Below are 17,473 nucleotides of genomic sequence, written 5' to 3'. Positions count from 1 at the left end.
TGTGGCGCAGGACCTCCAGCGCACACACAACTTGTCTTTACCTCAGTTTTAAAGGGTTTTGCTCGCTTTTTGCGCTGTTTTCCCCACATTGCTTTAACGTTAACGGAAGCCTGCAGTGAGGGACACGTTTATCGTGTATTGGTTACAGTGAGGGCTGCGCTGTGAGGGGCTGTGGTCGGGGCCCGCCATGGCCGCCGCGGGGCTCCCCTCAGCGTCCCGCCATCGCCCCTCAGCGAGATCTCGCGAGGCTTCGCGCCCTCCCCGCAGGGGGCGGGGCTTCGCGCCCCGCTTCTCCCCGCCCCTTAAGCCGGCCGTGGCCCGCCCCTCTAGTCGTTACGTCATTAGAAAGCACCCATCGCCTCGAAAGCCCCGCTGGGGGCTTTGTTGTCTCCGTCGCGCGTTTAAAGGGTGCCCGCTGCCGCCTGTAAGCCGCGGCACCGCCGTAGCGGAGGCTCCTAAAACTCCGCGGTGTGAACGGGGAGGCGGCGGGGGCCGCGGGCCGTGCTCCCGTGCGGGGCGCGGCGGGGCCGGCAGCGCTGCGGCGGGGCGCGCCGCCCGGCGGGACTGCCCGCTTCAGGGTGCCGGCAATGCCTGGCTGCCGGGCGGCGGCGGCGGCGGCTCCGCGGCGGCGGCGGCTCCCGCGCTGAGCGGCGGCTCTGGGCCCCCCCCCGCCTCCCCGCGAGGTCCCGGCCCGCCCGGGCGGGGATGAGGCGCTGCGGAGCTGGCACAAAAGCTCCTCCGGGGCTGCCCGTTGCCTGACGCGGCTCAGCGGCACCCCCCTCCCCGGGCCGGCCCCGCCGCCTCCCTGCTTGTGCCTCGCCGGCCCTCGGCCCCCGCAGCCGCCCGCAGCCCCGCGGGAGGATGTCGGAGGATCACGACATGGACAAGACGATCAAGGTAGGCGGGAGGCAGCGGCGCTCGGGGGCTCCCCGACACCGGTCCCGTCCCCCCCCCACCCCGGCTCGTCTCCGGCCCGGCGGGTCCCGCTCCCCGCTTCTCGTAGGGCTGCGGCTCTAGCGGGGCCCGGCTGCGCTCAGGCTGCTCACCCGCAGCGCCGGACACCGGGCAAGGAGATAGGGGCTGCCGGCAGAGGCTGCCCCGGGGTCGGTGCTGAGGCTGCGGGGAGCAGAAGCGGGGTCCCCGGGGTGTGCCCCGGCCGTGCAGGGGCAGCGCTGTTGCCTCAGTTCATCTCCGAGTTCCTGTTGGGATGCTGCCGTGAAAACAAACGTGGTGTGTGGGATGTTTGTGTGTGGAGCGGAGCCAGGGTTCCTGTTCTTACAGCGAGGATCAGTGCGTGAGTTCGGTGCTTCCTCATGGAGTGGCTGAGCGGGTCCCCTGAAGCAGCTGGGGAAGCCCTTTTGAGATAAAGGGACAATAAAACAATGTTTAAAGACTCTCTGCAGGCTCTTTACCTTGTGGAAAGCATGCGCTGTCACTGTCTGGATGCCTTCATGTGTGCTTGTTTTAATAAGGTATATAAATTCCTTAAGGATGTAGGTGAAAAGACCCTGTAGATTGGTATTTGGATGGATGGCACATCCCTGGCAGTGTTCAAGGCCAGGTTGGACAAAGGGGCTTGGAGCAACCTGCTCTAGTGGAAGGTGTCCCTGCCCGTGGCAGGGGGTTGGAATTAGATGGTCTTTAAGGTCTCTTGCAACACAAACCTGTCTGTGATTCTATGATTTACCACCTTTCCTTAGCCCTCGGCTATCTGCCACGGTGGGATTTGTCTTTTTGCTCACTGGGGGCAATAATCAATGCAAGAGATGTGTCAACACACGCTTGTATTCTTGGAATCTGGTTGATTTAAAACGTGTGGGTTTTGCCTTTTGAACTAAAAAAGCTCAAAGTAGAAAGAAGTCCAAGCGCTGTGTTCTGCCAACCCAGATTGTAATTAAACTACGAGATAAAGCGTTGAAATGATCTATTGTCTCTTCCTGCTTTATTGTGCAGCTTGGCCCAGTGCAGGTGAAGCAGCTGCCCTGAGGGCTTTCAAAAAGAAGGTTTTTCAAGTATTTCTGTGGTGTTTCATGTGAAAGTAAAGATTTGCATCTGAGCTCTTGAGGTTAAAAACAAGCCAAATGAGCTGAAGTGGTTGTGTAAGTGCAGGGACAATCCTGTATCCATCTCCTGCCCCTCTCAGTGGAGCGTTTCTGACCAAGAACAGATTCTGGGCAAATCTTTTGGGTTTGTCTGAATCTAAACCATAATTTAGTACTTTTATGTATTATGCTGGTTTTTCTACTTCTCTCATACTTAGTTATTGTTCAGTTTGATTGATTTCCACCTGCGTCTGCAGGTTTAAGGTCTGTGATTTCAGAGGCGATCGCTGTTGGAGGCAGGGCAGTTGCAAGGCTGCGTGTTGGAGCAGTGCAGGTGGAGTTACGCTGCTGTTGGCATTTCACTTGTTGAATGCGTGGAGCTTGTCCAAGCAGCAGTCTGTGGACTTTTATTGCCTGGAGTGGGTACACGTTACTCTCGAAGTACCTTATTTCAAACCTTTTCCCATTGGGATTCAGTGGAGGCTGGGAAGCACCTGCACATTCCCCTGAGCAGTCCTGATGCGTGTCCAACCCTGTCTGAAAGCAGATCAGGCTGGGAGAAGTCTCCAAGCCCTTTCCAGCCTGTTAGCATCCCAGACTGCTGACTCTGCATGGGAGGATGCTAGAACCTTGTTGGTTTAGGTACCCTGAGCTTGCTGAAAGAGAACTGTGCTATTGGAGAGAGCTCTGTATGAAATTTGTGTGATTCAATACACTTCAAATCAGTTTATTCCCTTTGCCCGCTCAGAAGTTTAAAGTTCCTTTCCCAGTAGGAGAAAAAGGTTTCCTGTAAGAAATAGTGCGGATTTTCTTTTGGAAAGTGCTCTCTCTGGCACTGTTCTGCCTCCTCCATTCCCAGCAGCAGCAGATTAGTTCCAGCTGACCTGTCAGCCGGTCTGAACACAAGTTCAGTGCCGTGCAGCAGTGCTACTGTAAGGCGTTTTGTTCTCCAGATGTGGAGTTCAGTGCGGGATACCATTCCCTCTGCTGCCGGCATCCACAGGACATTAATCTAAATGAAGAGACAAAGCATTCCGGATGACCAGTTGGAACAGCTTTTGGTATTTTCCCAGGCAGTTTTATATCTGTACATTTTAAGTATTTCACCCTGTTTGAGTGTTATGAACTTGTGTTGATTTGCAGCCGTGTAGTCTTGGTGCTACGTTTGGAGCTGCTGTTGCTGAGCTAGGAGATGTGAGCAGTTCTGTGCCTTGATGGGCATCAAAGGTCTCAAGTACTGTATTTCGGATCATTAGGAAATGGTGAATAGTGTTTCTCGATCAGTAGATTATTCATTTTTACTTCTGAGTTGTAAAGCTGCTTTGGAATGAAGGTTGGAATCCAAATAAAAATGCAGAAAGCAAAAATGTTGGCTTTTTATTTAAAACAATGGCAAATATGCAGAATATGAAAGAGGAAATAAATGAATTTTTATTAAAAATGGACTTAACTTCTAGTGGTCAAACTTGTCCTTTGGGAATTGAGAACTATCAGATCTTATTCTCACTTCATTTGATTCATAGATCTCAGGCTTTCCAATTCCCAACCAGGTTCTCTGTTCCACTTATTCAGCTGGGATGAAGCAAGCAGTCTCCGTGGCCTCGCAGAAGTGGCATGAGGCAGCAGAAACTGTTTAGTCAAGACTGGGCTTGTGCGTGGAGACAGTACCTCCATTTAGCCCAGCCAGTGCAGTTGAAAGGGCTGGGGAGGTTTGGGGGCAGGCAGGTCCTTTGGTTTTGGAAGAGGAGCAGCACATTTCAAAGCCCTATATACAGATAATGCAGAATTAGTATCACTCAATCACAGCGTTGCTCTGGAGTCCTTTGGCATTTGCTTCTCCAGCTCAGTGGTTGGGCTTTCTTCAAAACTTATCTTGAAAGCATGTGCTGAGGATGTACTCCCAGTCCAGAGAAACCCTTTCTCCTCTTGTTAATGCTCTTCTAGAATTGTGGTTTTATTCCACCTTCAATTCTCTGTATCTGAATATCAGGAAAATGAAATCAGCTCTTCCCCAATAGCTTCTCACAAGCGACATTTATGTTAGTTGAATTCATAAGAAATTCTGTGTGTTTCTACTTGAAAACAACAAACCATGTGTGATCCACTATCCTTTCCTTCCCCTTTCTTTTAAAACCCTTTATAAAACCTCCAGTTAACTTAAACTTTTCCCTCTACACCATTCACAATAGTCATGTGTGATTTGTGTAATACTCCAGACCGCGATAACAGACAATTTTTCCTTTCATATCTGTCTTTTGCACTCTCTAATCTCTTCAAATCTCGCCTTAAATATCAGCTTTCCTCACTTGCTTTGTTTTTCAAGCCATGTGGCTTGAGTCCTGGCTCCAGCCTGGCAATAGTGTTAATCCACAACTATTGTGGTGGAGGCCGATGATCCCAGGTCAGGGACTGCCATTCCCAATTAGTCAAGAGCAGGAGTGTTCTCAGTTCCCTTGTCTGTAGGTTAGTGGAAGCTGTCCCTGCCTGTGGCAGGGGGTTGGAAGCAGATGATCTTTATGGTCCCTTCCAACCCAAACCATTCTATGAGTGAATATAGAATGGTTTGGGTTGGAGGGGACCTCAAAGCTCATCCAGTTCCAGCCCCCTGCCACGGGCAGGGACACCTTCCACTAGAGCAGGTTGCTCCAAGCCCCTGTGTCCAACCTGGCCTTGAACACTGCCAGGGATGGGGCAGCCACGGCTTCTCTGGGCAGTTTCTTGCAGCTCATCAGATTTCTTTGTTGTGTGTGTTTTATTTGGTGACTCGAGTTTGCACACACTTCCAGCATCAGCCCCGCTCTGTTGTCGGATCACCATCTGTGTAACAGCACATGGCAGCAGCATTAATCAAAATGTTCCACACTGAAGCTACGTTTACATCCTGCCTTGTGACATGTTTAAGCATGATAGCCCTTGTCATAATGAAACCAAACCCTGTTTATATGGATTTGGACAAAAGGATTACAAACATGAGCCTGGTTCATTATCAGACAAGCTAAAACTAGTCATGCAGGGTTTAATTTACAGGATGATGATTCCAAAGGGTTGGAAACCCAAAGAAAAATCATTTTCCATTGTTCCATAATTATTTGCGTTATTTCTATGACCAAAAAATACTTAATAATGCTAAAATTGGGCCTTTGTGTTCAATTGTGATTGATGATTTATAGATAGGAAGCTGGATTTAAGAGCTGGGGTGGGAATCGCTCTGGATACGCTTCCTGTATTAAAGGTGCAAGATCTCATTTACTGTTCCCAATAATCCATTTTCAGAATGCTAAGTGAGCAGTCTCAGCTGCACAGAAATAACTTTAAACTGTGATAGATTATTAGGTGAGCATTTGTATTTATGTTTCATTTTCCTGGTGTGAAGCAAAACTCCAAAGCAGGCTCTTTCTCCGCTCAGATCTTGCAGATCAGGTCTGCTGAGCTGGGTTCTTTTGGAAGGCATGTAGTAATTCATTTATTTTAATGTATTTTCTTTACTCTCTTTCCCCTCCCCCTGCTCCTTCTTGGATAGGAAACCTCCATTTTAGAGGAGTACAACATTAACTGGACTCAGAAGCTGGGAGCTGGGATCAGTGGTCCTGTTAGGTAAGACCATACACCTCGGATTTGTGTGTAATCTCAGCCTGTTTCATTAGCTGTGGAGAAGTGAGTATGTATTGTAAGTGTGCTGACAGCAGATGTGGTATGTGGAAGACTCTCATTATAGACAGATGAATGTGTCTACCCCATATGGGTTATAGCTGATGTGCTATTGTCTTTTCTGGGTGTGTTTCAAGTGCAATCTCTCCTCCTGTCTCACTGCTGTATTCCTGAAGCAAAGCGGGAACAGGAGTCGGTTGTGAAATGGTGACAGCAGAAAATGCTGCTCAAACACCTTTGTCCCTTTGGTACCAGCGTCAGTGTGGTGCAAAGGTCTCTGCTCCCATCTAAGGTGTCATCACTTGGGGCATTGGCACTGTGTGCCCTTAGCTATTTTTACCAGCTGTATATTCAGATCCTCATGTGAGGCCAAAGCAGATAGTGCCGTGAGCTCTGCATCTCCAACCAGGCTTGGCCAGCGTGAATTTCTAGCCCCTGCAGGAACTGGATGCTTTCTATAAAGCAAAACATACATCCCCTTTTCAACAAGCACCTTTGGGAGCAGGACTTTGTGCACAACTGCCTGCACCTCTGTTTCTGGGTGCTTGACAGGGCGATTGTCTCTCGCCACCATTTATCTCCCTGTCCAGGCAATTGGTTTATTCTCCTCATCCATTTTGTGTTGCTGTGTTGCCTCTGATCTTTATTAAAATATCCCTTTGTGCTTCATTCCTTTAGCTGCCTGGTAACATGTGGGCCCTTCCCTTTGACACAGTTCAATTGTTAATGTTAAATGGGGGAAAGAGAGCAAAACCCGTGTGCGACACAGTTGGTGGCCTTGCCAAAGTGAGGGTTTCCATTCAGAAACACTCTACTTACTGCAGACTGCACCCTCCACTGGGGATTGGGGTTTTTCATCAAGGGTGTCTCCTCAGGCTGGGTGTACAGCGTGTGTTCTGCTTGTCTGCAGTTCCCCACTGCTCTGAAGTCCTTTTTCTGCACCGCTGAAAATGGAACTTTGTGTGAGGTGTTTCTCCGTAACGTATCTGATTGTTGTGGGAGGCTGAAAACTGAGGCTCTCGAGCTGGGACGTGGTGACACGTGCCCTGTACGTTCCAGATTGTGGGCATTCCTGCTCGTTCCCATGTGGAGAGCAAACTCATAACTACAGATCAATTGCTTGAAGTGTCTTTTTAACATTCTTGCTGACTGAATGATTTTATTGCTACAATACCAGAGTCTGCATGAAAAAATCCTCTCAAGAACGCTTTGCACTGAAAATCCTTCTTGATCGTCCAAAAGCTAGAAATGAGGTATAGTTCCTGTTTATACTGTCTGCTTCTCACACACCACAAATCTTGCCCTTTTGCTGAATTGTTGCAATGGTTTAAGAAAGGAAAAGCCCCATTGATCTGCAGATCTTGCTGTGCAAGATTCCCTGGGTTTGGTCCTCTGGCCTCACTGAGCTCAGCTCCTGTAGGATGAGGTAGTGGGTGAAACAAGGGGATTTTCCTAACTCTGAGTTTGCTGGAGGTGTTAGCTGTGTAGGTACCAGTGTCATTTTTAGAGCTGCGTATTAAGCTGGTGTTCTCCCTACGTTCCTTGTAATATGAATAGTTCAGAATGAATTCTGTTTCTGTACATCTCACTCCTGGATGTCACTACTCTAAGAACTGCCAAGAATGCTTCAAGTTGTGCTCTAAATGGTGTGGGTTTATCCGTGTATGAGAACCTAAAGAAGCTCATTGACGCTTTTTGTGACTTACTGTGGCTGGCAAGAGGCGTGCCAAGGTACCAAACTGTCAGTCAGTTGGCATGACGTGACATGACATTGACGTGACAGTCATTCAAGTTGTCATGAAAAGGAAAGAAGCATTAATTGTCCTCAAGGTTTAGGCAACTTCCATTTCTTGTTACTGAGCAAATTCTCATTTAAAATTCCCACTGTTTCCAAAGAGCATCAAACCTCAGCTTGATTTAGCAGTTCCAGGTAGCTTTAAACTGGGGAAATCTCCTGTTTCAGAATGTTGGAACAGGAGATGAGGTTTCATGTGTTGCAAGTGCTAGGTCATCGCTCCGTAAAGGAAGCCAGATTATGGAATTTCAGGCTTTACTCCTGATTTTTTTTGTTTCAATCATATCTCTATTGCTACTTTAAAACCAGTTCTAGCCTTATATTTATTTTCAAACCCCAAAGAAATCAAAGATTGGGCTTTTTCTGGAGCTCTGCTGGGTTTGGTTCCATAGTCTGTAACAAATAGGTTGGCAATCTATGATCTTTCTGCCTTACTCGGTCTAAGCAGCATAAAGGCTGTTGGCCATTGCTATAAACTCTTGTAGGCATTTCTTATGGTGTAAATAGCTTTAAACTGGGTGCGAGTGGTGCTGAGCACGGGTAGCAGCGCACAGGCCCGTGTGTGCTGCAGTCTTGGGGGCAGAGGGAGGAGCAGAACTGGCCAAGTGCATGTCTCTGTGTACAGTAACGTTTCTTCCCTTCTCTTCAAGGTACGTCTGCACATGATGTGTGCAACACATCCCAATATTGTTCAAATTATTGAAGTTTATGCTAACAGTGTGCAGTTCCCACATGAATCCAGCCCAAGGTAAGATTACATAGGGTGATTCATCCCCACAGCTTGCTTTCCATGTTTAGGCCAAGGTATAGTGGAGCCTGGTTGGTTTTTGTTTGACCAAAATGAACGTTTCTGGTGGGTTCCAGATATGATATTGTACTTCAGACTAAGCACCACTTGCTTTTCACCCTTTCAATGCCCAGACCTTTGCGTGTTTAAATGAATTTGCATCCTTCACTGCTGGTTTTGAATACATCTTCATTTTTTAGGTGTTTCATTGATTCAGTCTGTGATACCTGCGTTGTCAGAGACAGTATATTAGCTTCTAGCTTCTGTCCTGCTTTGATGCTGCTTTAGGAGCTTGAACTGAATTGAATTGTAACCTTTGCGCCTCCTTCTGCTTTCAAAACACTGTTAAAGCAGGACTGGAGCTGTGACTTCTGTTGCTACCTAGAGCAAGTGAGATCCTTTTACATGATGGTGATGCCTGTGAACCACTGGGAAACTCAGAGTGCCAGTCTTCATTAAAAACATAAAGAAAGACTTGTTTCTAAAAATGCCAGGTTCTGCCTTGTAAACTCTCAATACATTGTCCTCCTTAAAGTGAACACAGCAAAACATGAAGCAGGCTTATTATTTTTCATACTTTAATATCATTTGGGGTAAAAATACTGTCTTCTAATTGGGTGTTAGTTGAGAAGAAAAAAAAATCAGAGCTGGGAGAATTAAAGAGCTGAGACCTGTCTTAGTCTCTGATGTATCTGATTTTGCTGTGTGGCAAGAAGAACAAGGGGTTAGTTTCTTGAGGATCTAGCAGCCCTGATCTCCACGCTTTCTATTCGTTATCCTTCCTAATTATGGCAATAAAACTGTAAATTAAAATCGGGAGGTACAGCGGAGTATCCAGACTCAAAAGCATTAAAGATAATTCCTCAACCTTTTGCTTCAAAGTTGCCGTGACCGTCTCCAGCGCCCAGGCAGACAGTGTGGCAGGTCGGCACGTCTGCAAGGATGGGTGCAGGCAGGTATCTGCTGTGCTCTAAGCCAGCTCCAGCCTGGAAGCTGTTCAGCCTGTTTAATGCAAGACTCTACCTGCTGGATTATTCTTTAGATGTGTCTAAATGGCTTCCAGGTCCAAACTGGCTCGCTGGTGGAAAGCATGGTTGGAGCGTGCACGTATCTGTCTGAATGCATCCATGTAGACATGTCCGTGGTGTTTGTTCCAGCTGGATGTGGGAGCCCATCATGGAGAGGGAGCTGTAGATTCCTGGCTGACAATCAGTGAGTCAGATTGTGCAAGGAGCTAGAAAATCCTGCAGCTTATATGCTTAAAGGCAAAATTACAGAACCAGAATAGCCCTAACAACTGTAGGAGAAGTGAGTATACGTGTCTCTTTCGGCCTGCGTCAGTAGATATGAAGTATGCATTATTAGCTTAGCAACTCTGTTATTTTTTTGATTATTTTTAATATAACAAAATGAAATGCTTTTGAACAGGGCTCGGCTCCTAATTGTAATGGAGATGATGGAAGGGGGAGAGCTATTTCACAGAATCAGCCAGCACCGGCACTTTACTGAGAAGCAAGCAAGCCAAGTAACAAAGCAGGCAAGTCAACCCCCATGTATAAGCAAATCCATGAATGATAATGGCTAAAGTATTTAACAATTTTTGGGTGAGGAGGGGTGGTGGGGAAAAAGGAAGCTAAAATAATCCTCAGTTCTGATCCGATGATCATTGCCTGCTTTGTTATAACCTGACAATGCCAAAGCTTTAATAGAAACAAAGGATTTGAAGGTGTGGGCTGGTTGTTCTGGGTTGGGACCCTGGGGTCTCTGCTGTCTTTAGGAGTGGTTTTCCTAACCTGGTCTACAGAACCCTTCACCTGAGAAGGTTCTTCTCGTGCACAACCTTCCTGCTGTATCCCTCACTGTTGTTTTGAAGGTGTTACCTCCAACAGCTCTCACAGACCCCGTGCGGCTCCTGAGCTCCAGTTTGAGAATCGCTCTTGGCCATGACACAGACCTGGTGTTTCTCTCACCTCCTGGGCAGCAGACAATAACATCCATGTGTCCTGGGCCAGTGGTTTTCAAGCTGGGTTCTGTATTTGGTTTTATGGAAGATGACAAGAGGAATGTACCGCTTTAGTGCATGTTTTCTGTGCTCTTTGTTCCAATGTCATTTTTCCCTCTCCGTTTCTCTACACAACTCACTCTTGAATGTTGTATTTTATAGCCTCCATGGGATTTATTACTAGAGATTTTGGTGTCCATCAGGCTCTTTCTTGCTTAGCAGTGTGTCTGGTGTGACTAGATTATATCCTGCTAGAGTAGGCAGGATGATGAAGCAGAAGGGCCTCCGTGAGGTTCATCCCAAGTGTCAGTTTGGAGTGAACTCATTCCCTTTCACTTCCAAGCTGTTGGATGACTTGTGGTGTGCAGTCAGAAAGCTTGGATTAGGGGGAGGGTTGCAGGAAAGATGGCTCTGTGTTGTGGTAGCCTTTCTAGGGAGCTACAGCAGAGGACCAGCAGGTTGCTGTAAGGAACCACAAGGCAGAAGGATGTAGCTATGAAAATGGCTGAGCTCTTCTGCATGGGAATTGGCACCAGGCATGAAGCTGAGGGCTGGAGTTGCCGTTGTTTGCTCCTTGCAGAGGTTACATTGGCATTCCAAACGCAAGATGCATGAACTGTAGGTGAGAAGCTATCCTGGAGATACCAATCAGTAAATGTCTCGCTCCCACACCAGTGATCACTGCAGTGAATAAAGGAAAGAAAATGTGAGACAAGATATTATAGCATTTGTTGTAAATTGACATGGCTCTATGAATATATCCACATCCTGATCGCTTGCTTCTCCCTAAGCTGGGGAGATAATCTTTGGTACTGAGGCAAAAAAAGAGAGCTAAAGTATTTAATCTCACTTTTCTGTCTTGTGCTTTGACTGGTTTCTAATGAAATGCTAATTGTGCTGTTCCCTTTTTGGTGTCATCCAACAAAGAAATAAGGTGGAAGTGCAGAATTACTCTTGACAGTTTGTTTTCATGTCATTTGGGTTGTTTGATTTTGGCAATGCAGTCTCCAGGATTAACATGTTGGGAAAATCTTCTATAACTATACCAAAAGGCAAGACTTTGACTTGAATTCTGACTGTGTGTACACTTGGGTTATTCACATCCCAAGTAACTCTTTGCTTTAATGTTTATACAAATGAAGTTTGAAAGCAATGTTAAAGTCTTATTCTTTCATCTAATGGTGGTTCATCATTGTCTTGAACTGGGTCTTAGTTTCTTTTACCAAGTAATAGTTTAAAAACTTGTTTCAAAGCTACCTCCTTTTCTCTGGGGAGGTATTTGTGTTTGGTTCTGAGCTAAGTGAACAGTGAAGTTCTCATCTCATGGTAATTTGCAGTCTAAGGACTCAGCACTTCACTCAGGGCTCTGTGTTTGGGTAGGATCCTACAGAAGCAAACGGGAACACTTTCAAATAAGGGTTGTGTGGCTTTGCCTTACTTTCAGTAATGCTGTTTAAGTATTTATGCTTTGTCTTTAAATGAATTGCACTTTAAATGTACAGTCTGTAGAGCTTTCCTGGCTGGGTTACAGGTTCCTAAACCACAGCAGTGTAAGAAGCTGTCTTTGAAAGAATCAAGTAATGCATTTCTGTGTGATATCCCATGAAATGAGCAGATTCCAGGCAGTGCCATCAGGAATTAAAGATTAAAACTGCCTGAATGTTGACTTAAGTCACTAACAAATGTGATAAAATACTCACTGAGATGTTGAAGCAAGAACTTGCTGCTCACTGTCAAACAGATGTAATTGCTGGAGAGCGTGTGGGCAAGTGTAGTGACCTTGTAGGCCGAGCACAGGATATGAAAGGACACTGTCATGATCTGTTTCACTTCTGGGGGGTTAATAATACCCAGAGTTAGTCCAACTGAGATGGTTGGGAAGCCCAGTACAACTTAGCTTTTATTTTCTGTTTGCTTTGAGTGGTGGGTTTCATTTCCCAGTCATGGCTCTCCTGCACCGTTGTGCAGTATAGCCAGGCTTGTCTTAACTCAGAATTGTACCCAAGTGGAGTGAGAAACATTTGGCTTCTAAGCTATGTTTGCAATGTCCTTTTTTAAAGCTAAAATGACTGTCCAGGCTAAAGGAGGAGTTCTGTAATTGTGGTTGATTTATTGTGCCCTTTTTCAGATAGCTTTGGCTTTGCAGCATTGCCACTCACTAAACATTGCACATAGAGACCTCAAGCCTGAGAATCTCCTCTTCAAGGATAACTCTCTGGTAAGATGAAGACTTGGTGTTCTTTTTTCCTGCTGAATTCTGTAAAATGGCTCCATGGTGATTTTCAGAATAGTTGCAAAATGACATCAGTGCAATGTTTTGGTGACAAAAATTAAGGAGCTTTTTTGGCTTTGTGCTTTTCCGTACTCTGATCTGTTTGGAGTACAGTCTGTGCTGCTGCTGCTGTTAAATACGGCTCAGGTTCTCCACCCCAACATAGAATCCTGTTTTGCTGAGGAGAAGATCCACTCTGCCACATTTGCTCCCTGGGTGCTGTCAGGATGTTCTGACATACTTTTTAGACGCTTCAACATATCCAAGCTCTTGCCCTTTTCATTCTTCTGCTCATAACCACCCCGCGTAGGCAGTGACCCCCCTACAATGTGCTTTCCAAATCTGAGAGTATTTAAGTATTGGACCCAGCTTTGGACCCAGAGCACCCAGGAAAACAAAAATGATTGTTTCAAAGATCAGTTCATGATCTTTTAGCTGCTCTGTGGAATGGTGAGGGTATAAATACAATAGAGGAGTACACGTGGCAAAGGTAAGGTGAGTACAGGGTGAGAAATATGTATTAGAAAAGCTGATACAATGAGATTTTTGTAATGAAGCCTCTTCTTGTTTCAGGATGCTCCTGTTAAATTATGTGACTTTGGATTTGCCAAAGTAGACCAAGGTGACTTGATGACACCACAGTTCACTCCGTATTACGTAGCACCTCAGGTAACAAACGATTACAGTTCTAGGCTAAAAGGGAATCATGATCTTTATTGCCTGTGTCTCCATAACCATGTCATTTTAAAAGCCTTTGCTGTCCTCTTAAGGGCTTCTGGGCACAGGAATCTTGAGTAATTGTATAGTAGCCACCTTCAAAGGTGGAGTGTCACAGTGATCTATTGATTGCAGCAGGAGATTGTGAGGCAGATTTCCCAGACTGTGTTCTTAGCACTGACTGATTGCTGGTGCCTCCTAACTTGCCCAGGCCCGAATCCCACTAGTGAGACTGCTCCAGGATTAGGACAATTAGCCTTTAACTGCATTAAAGCAGCTGGTTTGGAGAAGTCCCTGCTTTGCAATCCTTCTTCCAGCTCAGGCCTGTTTAAGATGACATTAAAAGAGACTACACTGAAACAAAAAGGTTCTGTAAAGGCAATTGCTCGAGAGGGCAGTGCCAGAGGGTTACCTGTTCACCTTGGCTTGCCCCCTTTGTCAGTGTGCATTGAGACATAATCTATCATTACAGCAGGCTGGGTTTTGCAGTGCTGTTTTCCCCACTCTCTTTTGTGCTTTGTGTTGGAGTCCTGAAGAAAATGAAAGGAAAACTGCAGTTAAATGTCTAACTGCAATACTGGGCATGTCGGCAGCCTTTAATGACAAGGGAGGGAGATCGCAGAGATCAGACCATGCGGCCACAGCTGAGTGCCCTGAAAATGCCTCCTCAGCTGGAGCCCGCTGGTGAGGGGCCATGTGTGCCACAGACAGGGTTTAGAAAACAAGTGAACTACCAAACCCTCAGAAAGCTTTTCCCAAGTGTATTTAAACTGAGATTTTTGTAGAAACACAGATTTGATCAGCAAGGGACAAATTCGATGTGATTTGTTCATGGGAGAGGCAAAAAGGGACATCTCTAGAGCTAAGGTTACCCTCCAAACAGACCTTAGGTTCTAGTCGCAAAGCACGGAGGTGTTAGAGGTTTTGAACAAATGAGGTCTGAGCACTTGCTTTAATTCAGAAAACTGGAGTTTTCATCCAAAGCAGCAAAATATTTTAGCTGAGATTTTCCCCATGTAGAAAGTTCCAGTCTTTCTTAGGAAGAACAGCTTGATTTTGGCAGAGTCTTCAGTAGCTGGAAGAAGTCCATTGAATGAAGAAGCATCGAGCATCTTTGGCATAGGCATTGCTGTTTGTGGTGCCTGTAGATGAGATGTATTTTGGATTTTTTCTGTTTTTCCTCTCATGGCAACAGGTATTGGAGGCACAAAGACGGCATCAGAAAGAAAAATCTGGTATTATCCCCACCTCTCCAACACCTTACACTTACAACAAGGTAAGCTGTGAAACTGGCCACAAGTCAATGTCTTTAAAGCACAATGTCTTCCCAGCCCCACCAATGTTTCTGCTGTAGGAGCAGTCTATAGACATGGTTTATCACCTAAGGCAATAAACTTTATTGCTCTAAAATTGCACACTAATGGGCAGGAGCAATAAAGTTGTTCTGATCTCAGGAATACATCTAACTAGCCTCACATGGAGTAAAAAGCATGATCTGCAGGGAACAGTAGGGAGATGTCATGTTGCTTGCTGCTTTGTGTACATGTCTTAGGAAGTAGTATCTTTAGGGTTGTATTTCTCAGAAGTGTGGTTCCTTTGGCTTTCCTAAAAGGAGTGACCAGGCAGACAGTGGTATTTCTTCCTTCAGTGTGTTAGGTTCAGACCAGGTTTCATTCACTTGAATGGGCAAATTAGAAGATAATGGTCCGTGCAGTTGTCTTTCTCTGTTTAGAAGTGACACGCTACAAGGCGCTGCTAGCTCTGTGTTCCTTCTGATAGAGTGAATAATGAAAGGCACACTTGGTCCCAGCTTAATTAATGTTCCTTTAATTAAAGGGAAATCCACAAGCGCTGTTAAAGGAGCGCTACGTATTAACAAGATTTTGGAGAGAGCAGAATGATTCTGCTGGAGTGTGACCGCGAGGGAAGTTCTTTCACCTCCACAAGAGGTTGGCTCAAAGGAAACCTCTTCCCTGCTGTCAGCCAGAGTTTCTGGATGTGCAAAGCACTATTTTGGGGTATCTTGTTCAGGCAGCTCTGGTGGTACCTTGTCTGTATTAGGGATCTTGTGTAAACTGACCAGTAGTGTGCTGTGTTGTCTGTAGCAGTGGCCATGGGCAATAACAAATGCTGCAATAATCTTGGCAGAGCTATGACAGAAAGTGTCCTGAAAGGCTGTACTCCTTTCTGGTCATCCCAAAACATTTTCCTCCATCTTATCATCCCTGTCCCCTGCTGGCTGAGCAGTGTTTGAACCACTGAGTGTTGTTCCAGAGTGTCAGTTTTGGTTAAAGTTAGCTGGTTTCTGATTGCAGGGCTAAGTATCTACACTGCTTCCAGGAATGGTTGTTTAACCCACCACGTGCTATAGGCGGTAGTTTGATATATAGTGTTATGTTTTAGTAGTAGCCTTCTGAAGAGAGCTAAAGCAAAGACCTGTTGTTTAGGGTTTCCTATTCATGAATCTGCCTTCTTCAGGGTTATGGTAGTGGAGGAACTGATTGATAATTGAAGCCAGACACTTCTTATGAGAAGAGTTCTCAGGCAGGTTCCGGTAGTCTTCTCAATGCAGAGTTTCTTCTGCTCTCTCTTGTGTGAACCCCAGTCACAGGGAAAGTTGTTTTTATAGATATTGAAAGTCTCGAGGCAGGGTCAAGAATTGGAGATTGAAGCAGATTTACTCTCCAGTAACAGCCCTCTCCAAGGAAGTAGATGCAGTTCCAGAGACACCTCGAAGTGGTTGGTCATTGTTCTTTTTGGTAACAGTTCGGCAGCTGTTTTGTTCTTTTAATGAACCAAAGAGCTCTGGCCATGGCACCTGAAGCAAAATATGGGTCATGTTCTTGTACAGAATAGAAGAACCTTGAAAACAGTTACTGGAGTTGACTCACATACTGAGGAGGGTCTGGAATGTATAATATGATACAGTGATTTTGTTTTCATGTTTCATTTAAAGAATTGATCAGTTACTCTGAACTGCTTTCGGCCATGGTGGCACTAACTGGACAGGCTGCTGGAAGAAGTGGCCTCATTCTTACCTTGCCAAGTGTGACTCACTGCAAAGGCAGCATCTGGCAAACTCTGGTTCCCCAAAATAGACTGTGCTAAACTCCAGGTACACTGTCCTTCCACAGCCACTCTGAGCCTGGGTGGAAATGCCTGTGATCCACCTTCATGACCAGAAATGTTCTCCCATAGATTTAAATTGGAGGAAAAATAACCCCCATCTTTGATTCCTGAGTGTTTTTATTACGTTGTGTGTGTATTGGATCAAATTTGAGTGTGTATGTCATGGCTGGAGGGGTTTGACTCTTGAGAGATAGAATCTGAGAACCATATCCATGAAGTATTTAGACATATGTTTCCTACTTACATGCCTTAAGTCCCATTGATTTAATTAGAACTTATTTCTGGTCAGTGGAAAAATGATGAGAATTTAGGTACCTAAATAGAAATTCAGACTTCTGGAGCCATCTGAGATTGGCTTAACTTCCTGAAAAGCATATGTATGGGGGTAACTCCTTGGAGTTTCTTTTGTTATCAGCATCCACACGTGATCCAGATGGGGAATAGATGTGGCTTTCAGCTTCTTCACTGGGCTGTGTTTGGCTGGATCCACCTCCTGGATGAACTTGGTGTGTATCACACCAGCAGGAGCACTATTGCAAGGGCAGGGGAGGAAGCTCCAGGCTGGAGTGGGAGGACAGGGGGGAGCACAGCCTGAAATACTGCTCCTGCCTTTCTGAAGCTTATCCACATCCTGGCTTCCAGGATGTGTGTTTTTCACTACAGACAGCTCTGCTAGCTCATTTGTTTGGTGGTGTTTCTTTTTTTAGTCTCACATTCTCAGAAATGTCTGTATTCTGGTTTATGTGCTGATATTGAGAGAGTAGGATTGAAGGATCCTGAGAGAGGTACTAAATGTGCAGCTTGCTGACGCACTGGCTGTTTCCATGCAATTTGCCATTGCACAGCACAGCGTTACAGGAGTTCTGTAAACAAGCTACTTTTGGGTGCTGGAAGTAGTTTAGCTTGGCAGCGTGGAGTTAGCTTGTGCTTACCTGTTTGCTGTATTTACCCATGAAGGTCCTCAGATGGACCTTCAGGAGGAGGCTGAGCTGTGTTTCTGTTTTCTTAGGGTATCACATAGAGCTTTTAATGTAGCTACACCACTGCTTGCTGCAAACTGTGCCCCAAAGTGATCATTTCC

The 17,473-nt window shown here is 45.9% G+C and overlaps 1 protein-coding gene across 2 annotated transcripts in view; it reads left to right on the top strand.

Moving 5' to 3' along the window:
- The first annotated feature begins 573 nt into the window (after positions 1 to 573).
- The window catches only part of MAPKAPK5 (MAPK activated protein kinase 5), a 21,941-nt gene continuing 5,041 nt past the window's right edge, over positions 574 to 17,473 (top strand). For both annotated transcript variants that reach the window (XM_030502059.1, XM_030502058.1), the window contains exons 1-8: positions 574 to 897; positions 5,563 to 5,636; positions 6,868 to 6,943; positions 8,136 to 8,233; positions 9,701 to 9,809; positions 12,403 to 12,492; positions 13,120 to 13,215; positions 14,459 to 14,539. In XM_030502059.1, the coding sequence (XP_030357919.1) occupies positions 862 to 897; positions 5,563 to 5,636; positions 6,868 to 6,943; positions 8,136 to 8,233; positions 9,701 to 9,809; positions 12,403 to 12,492; positions 13,120 to 13,215; positions 14,459 to 14,539 (660 nt within the window). In that variant the 5' untranslated portion in view covers positions 574 to 861. The remainder of the gene's footprint in view (positions 898 to 5,562; positions 5,637 to 6,867; positions 6,944 to 8,135; positions 8,234 to 9,700; positions 9,810 to 12,402; positions 12,493 to 13,119; positions 13,216 to 14,458; positions 14,540 to 17,473) is intronic.

This window comes from Strigops habroptila, chromosome 11 (assembly GCF_004027225.2).
Source record: "Strigops habroptila isolate Jane chromosome 11, bStrHab1.2.pri, whole genome shotgun sequence".
Taxonomy (NCBI): domain Eukaryota; kingdom Metazoa; phylum Chordata; class Aves; order Psittaciformes; family Psittacidae; genus Strigops; species Strigops habroptila.
The sequence above is the reverse complement of the archived record's forward strand: the minus strand, read 5'-3'. Positions and strand labels throughout refer to the sequence as shown.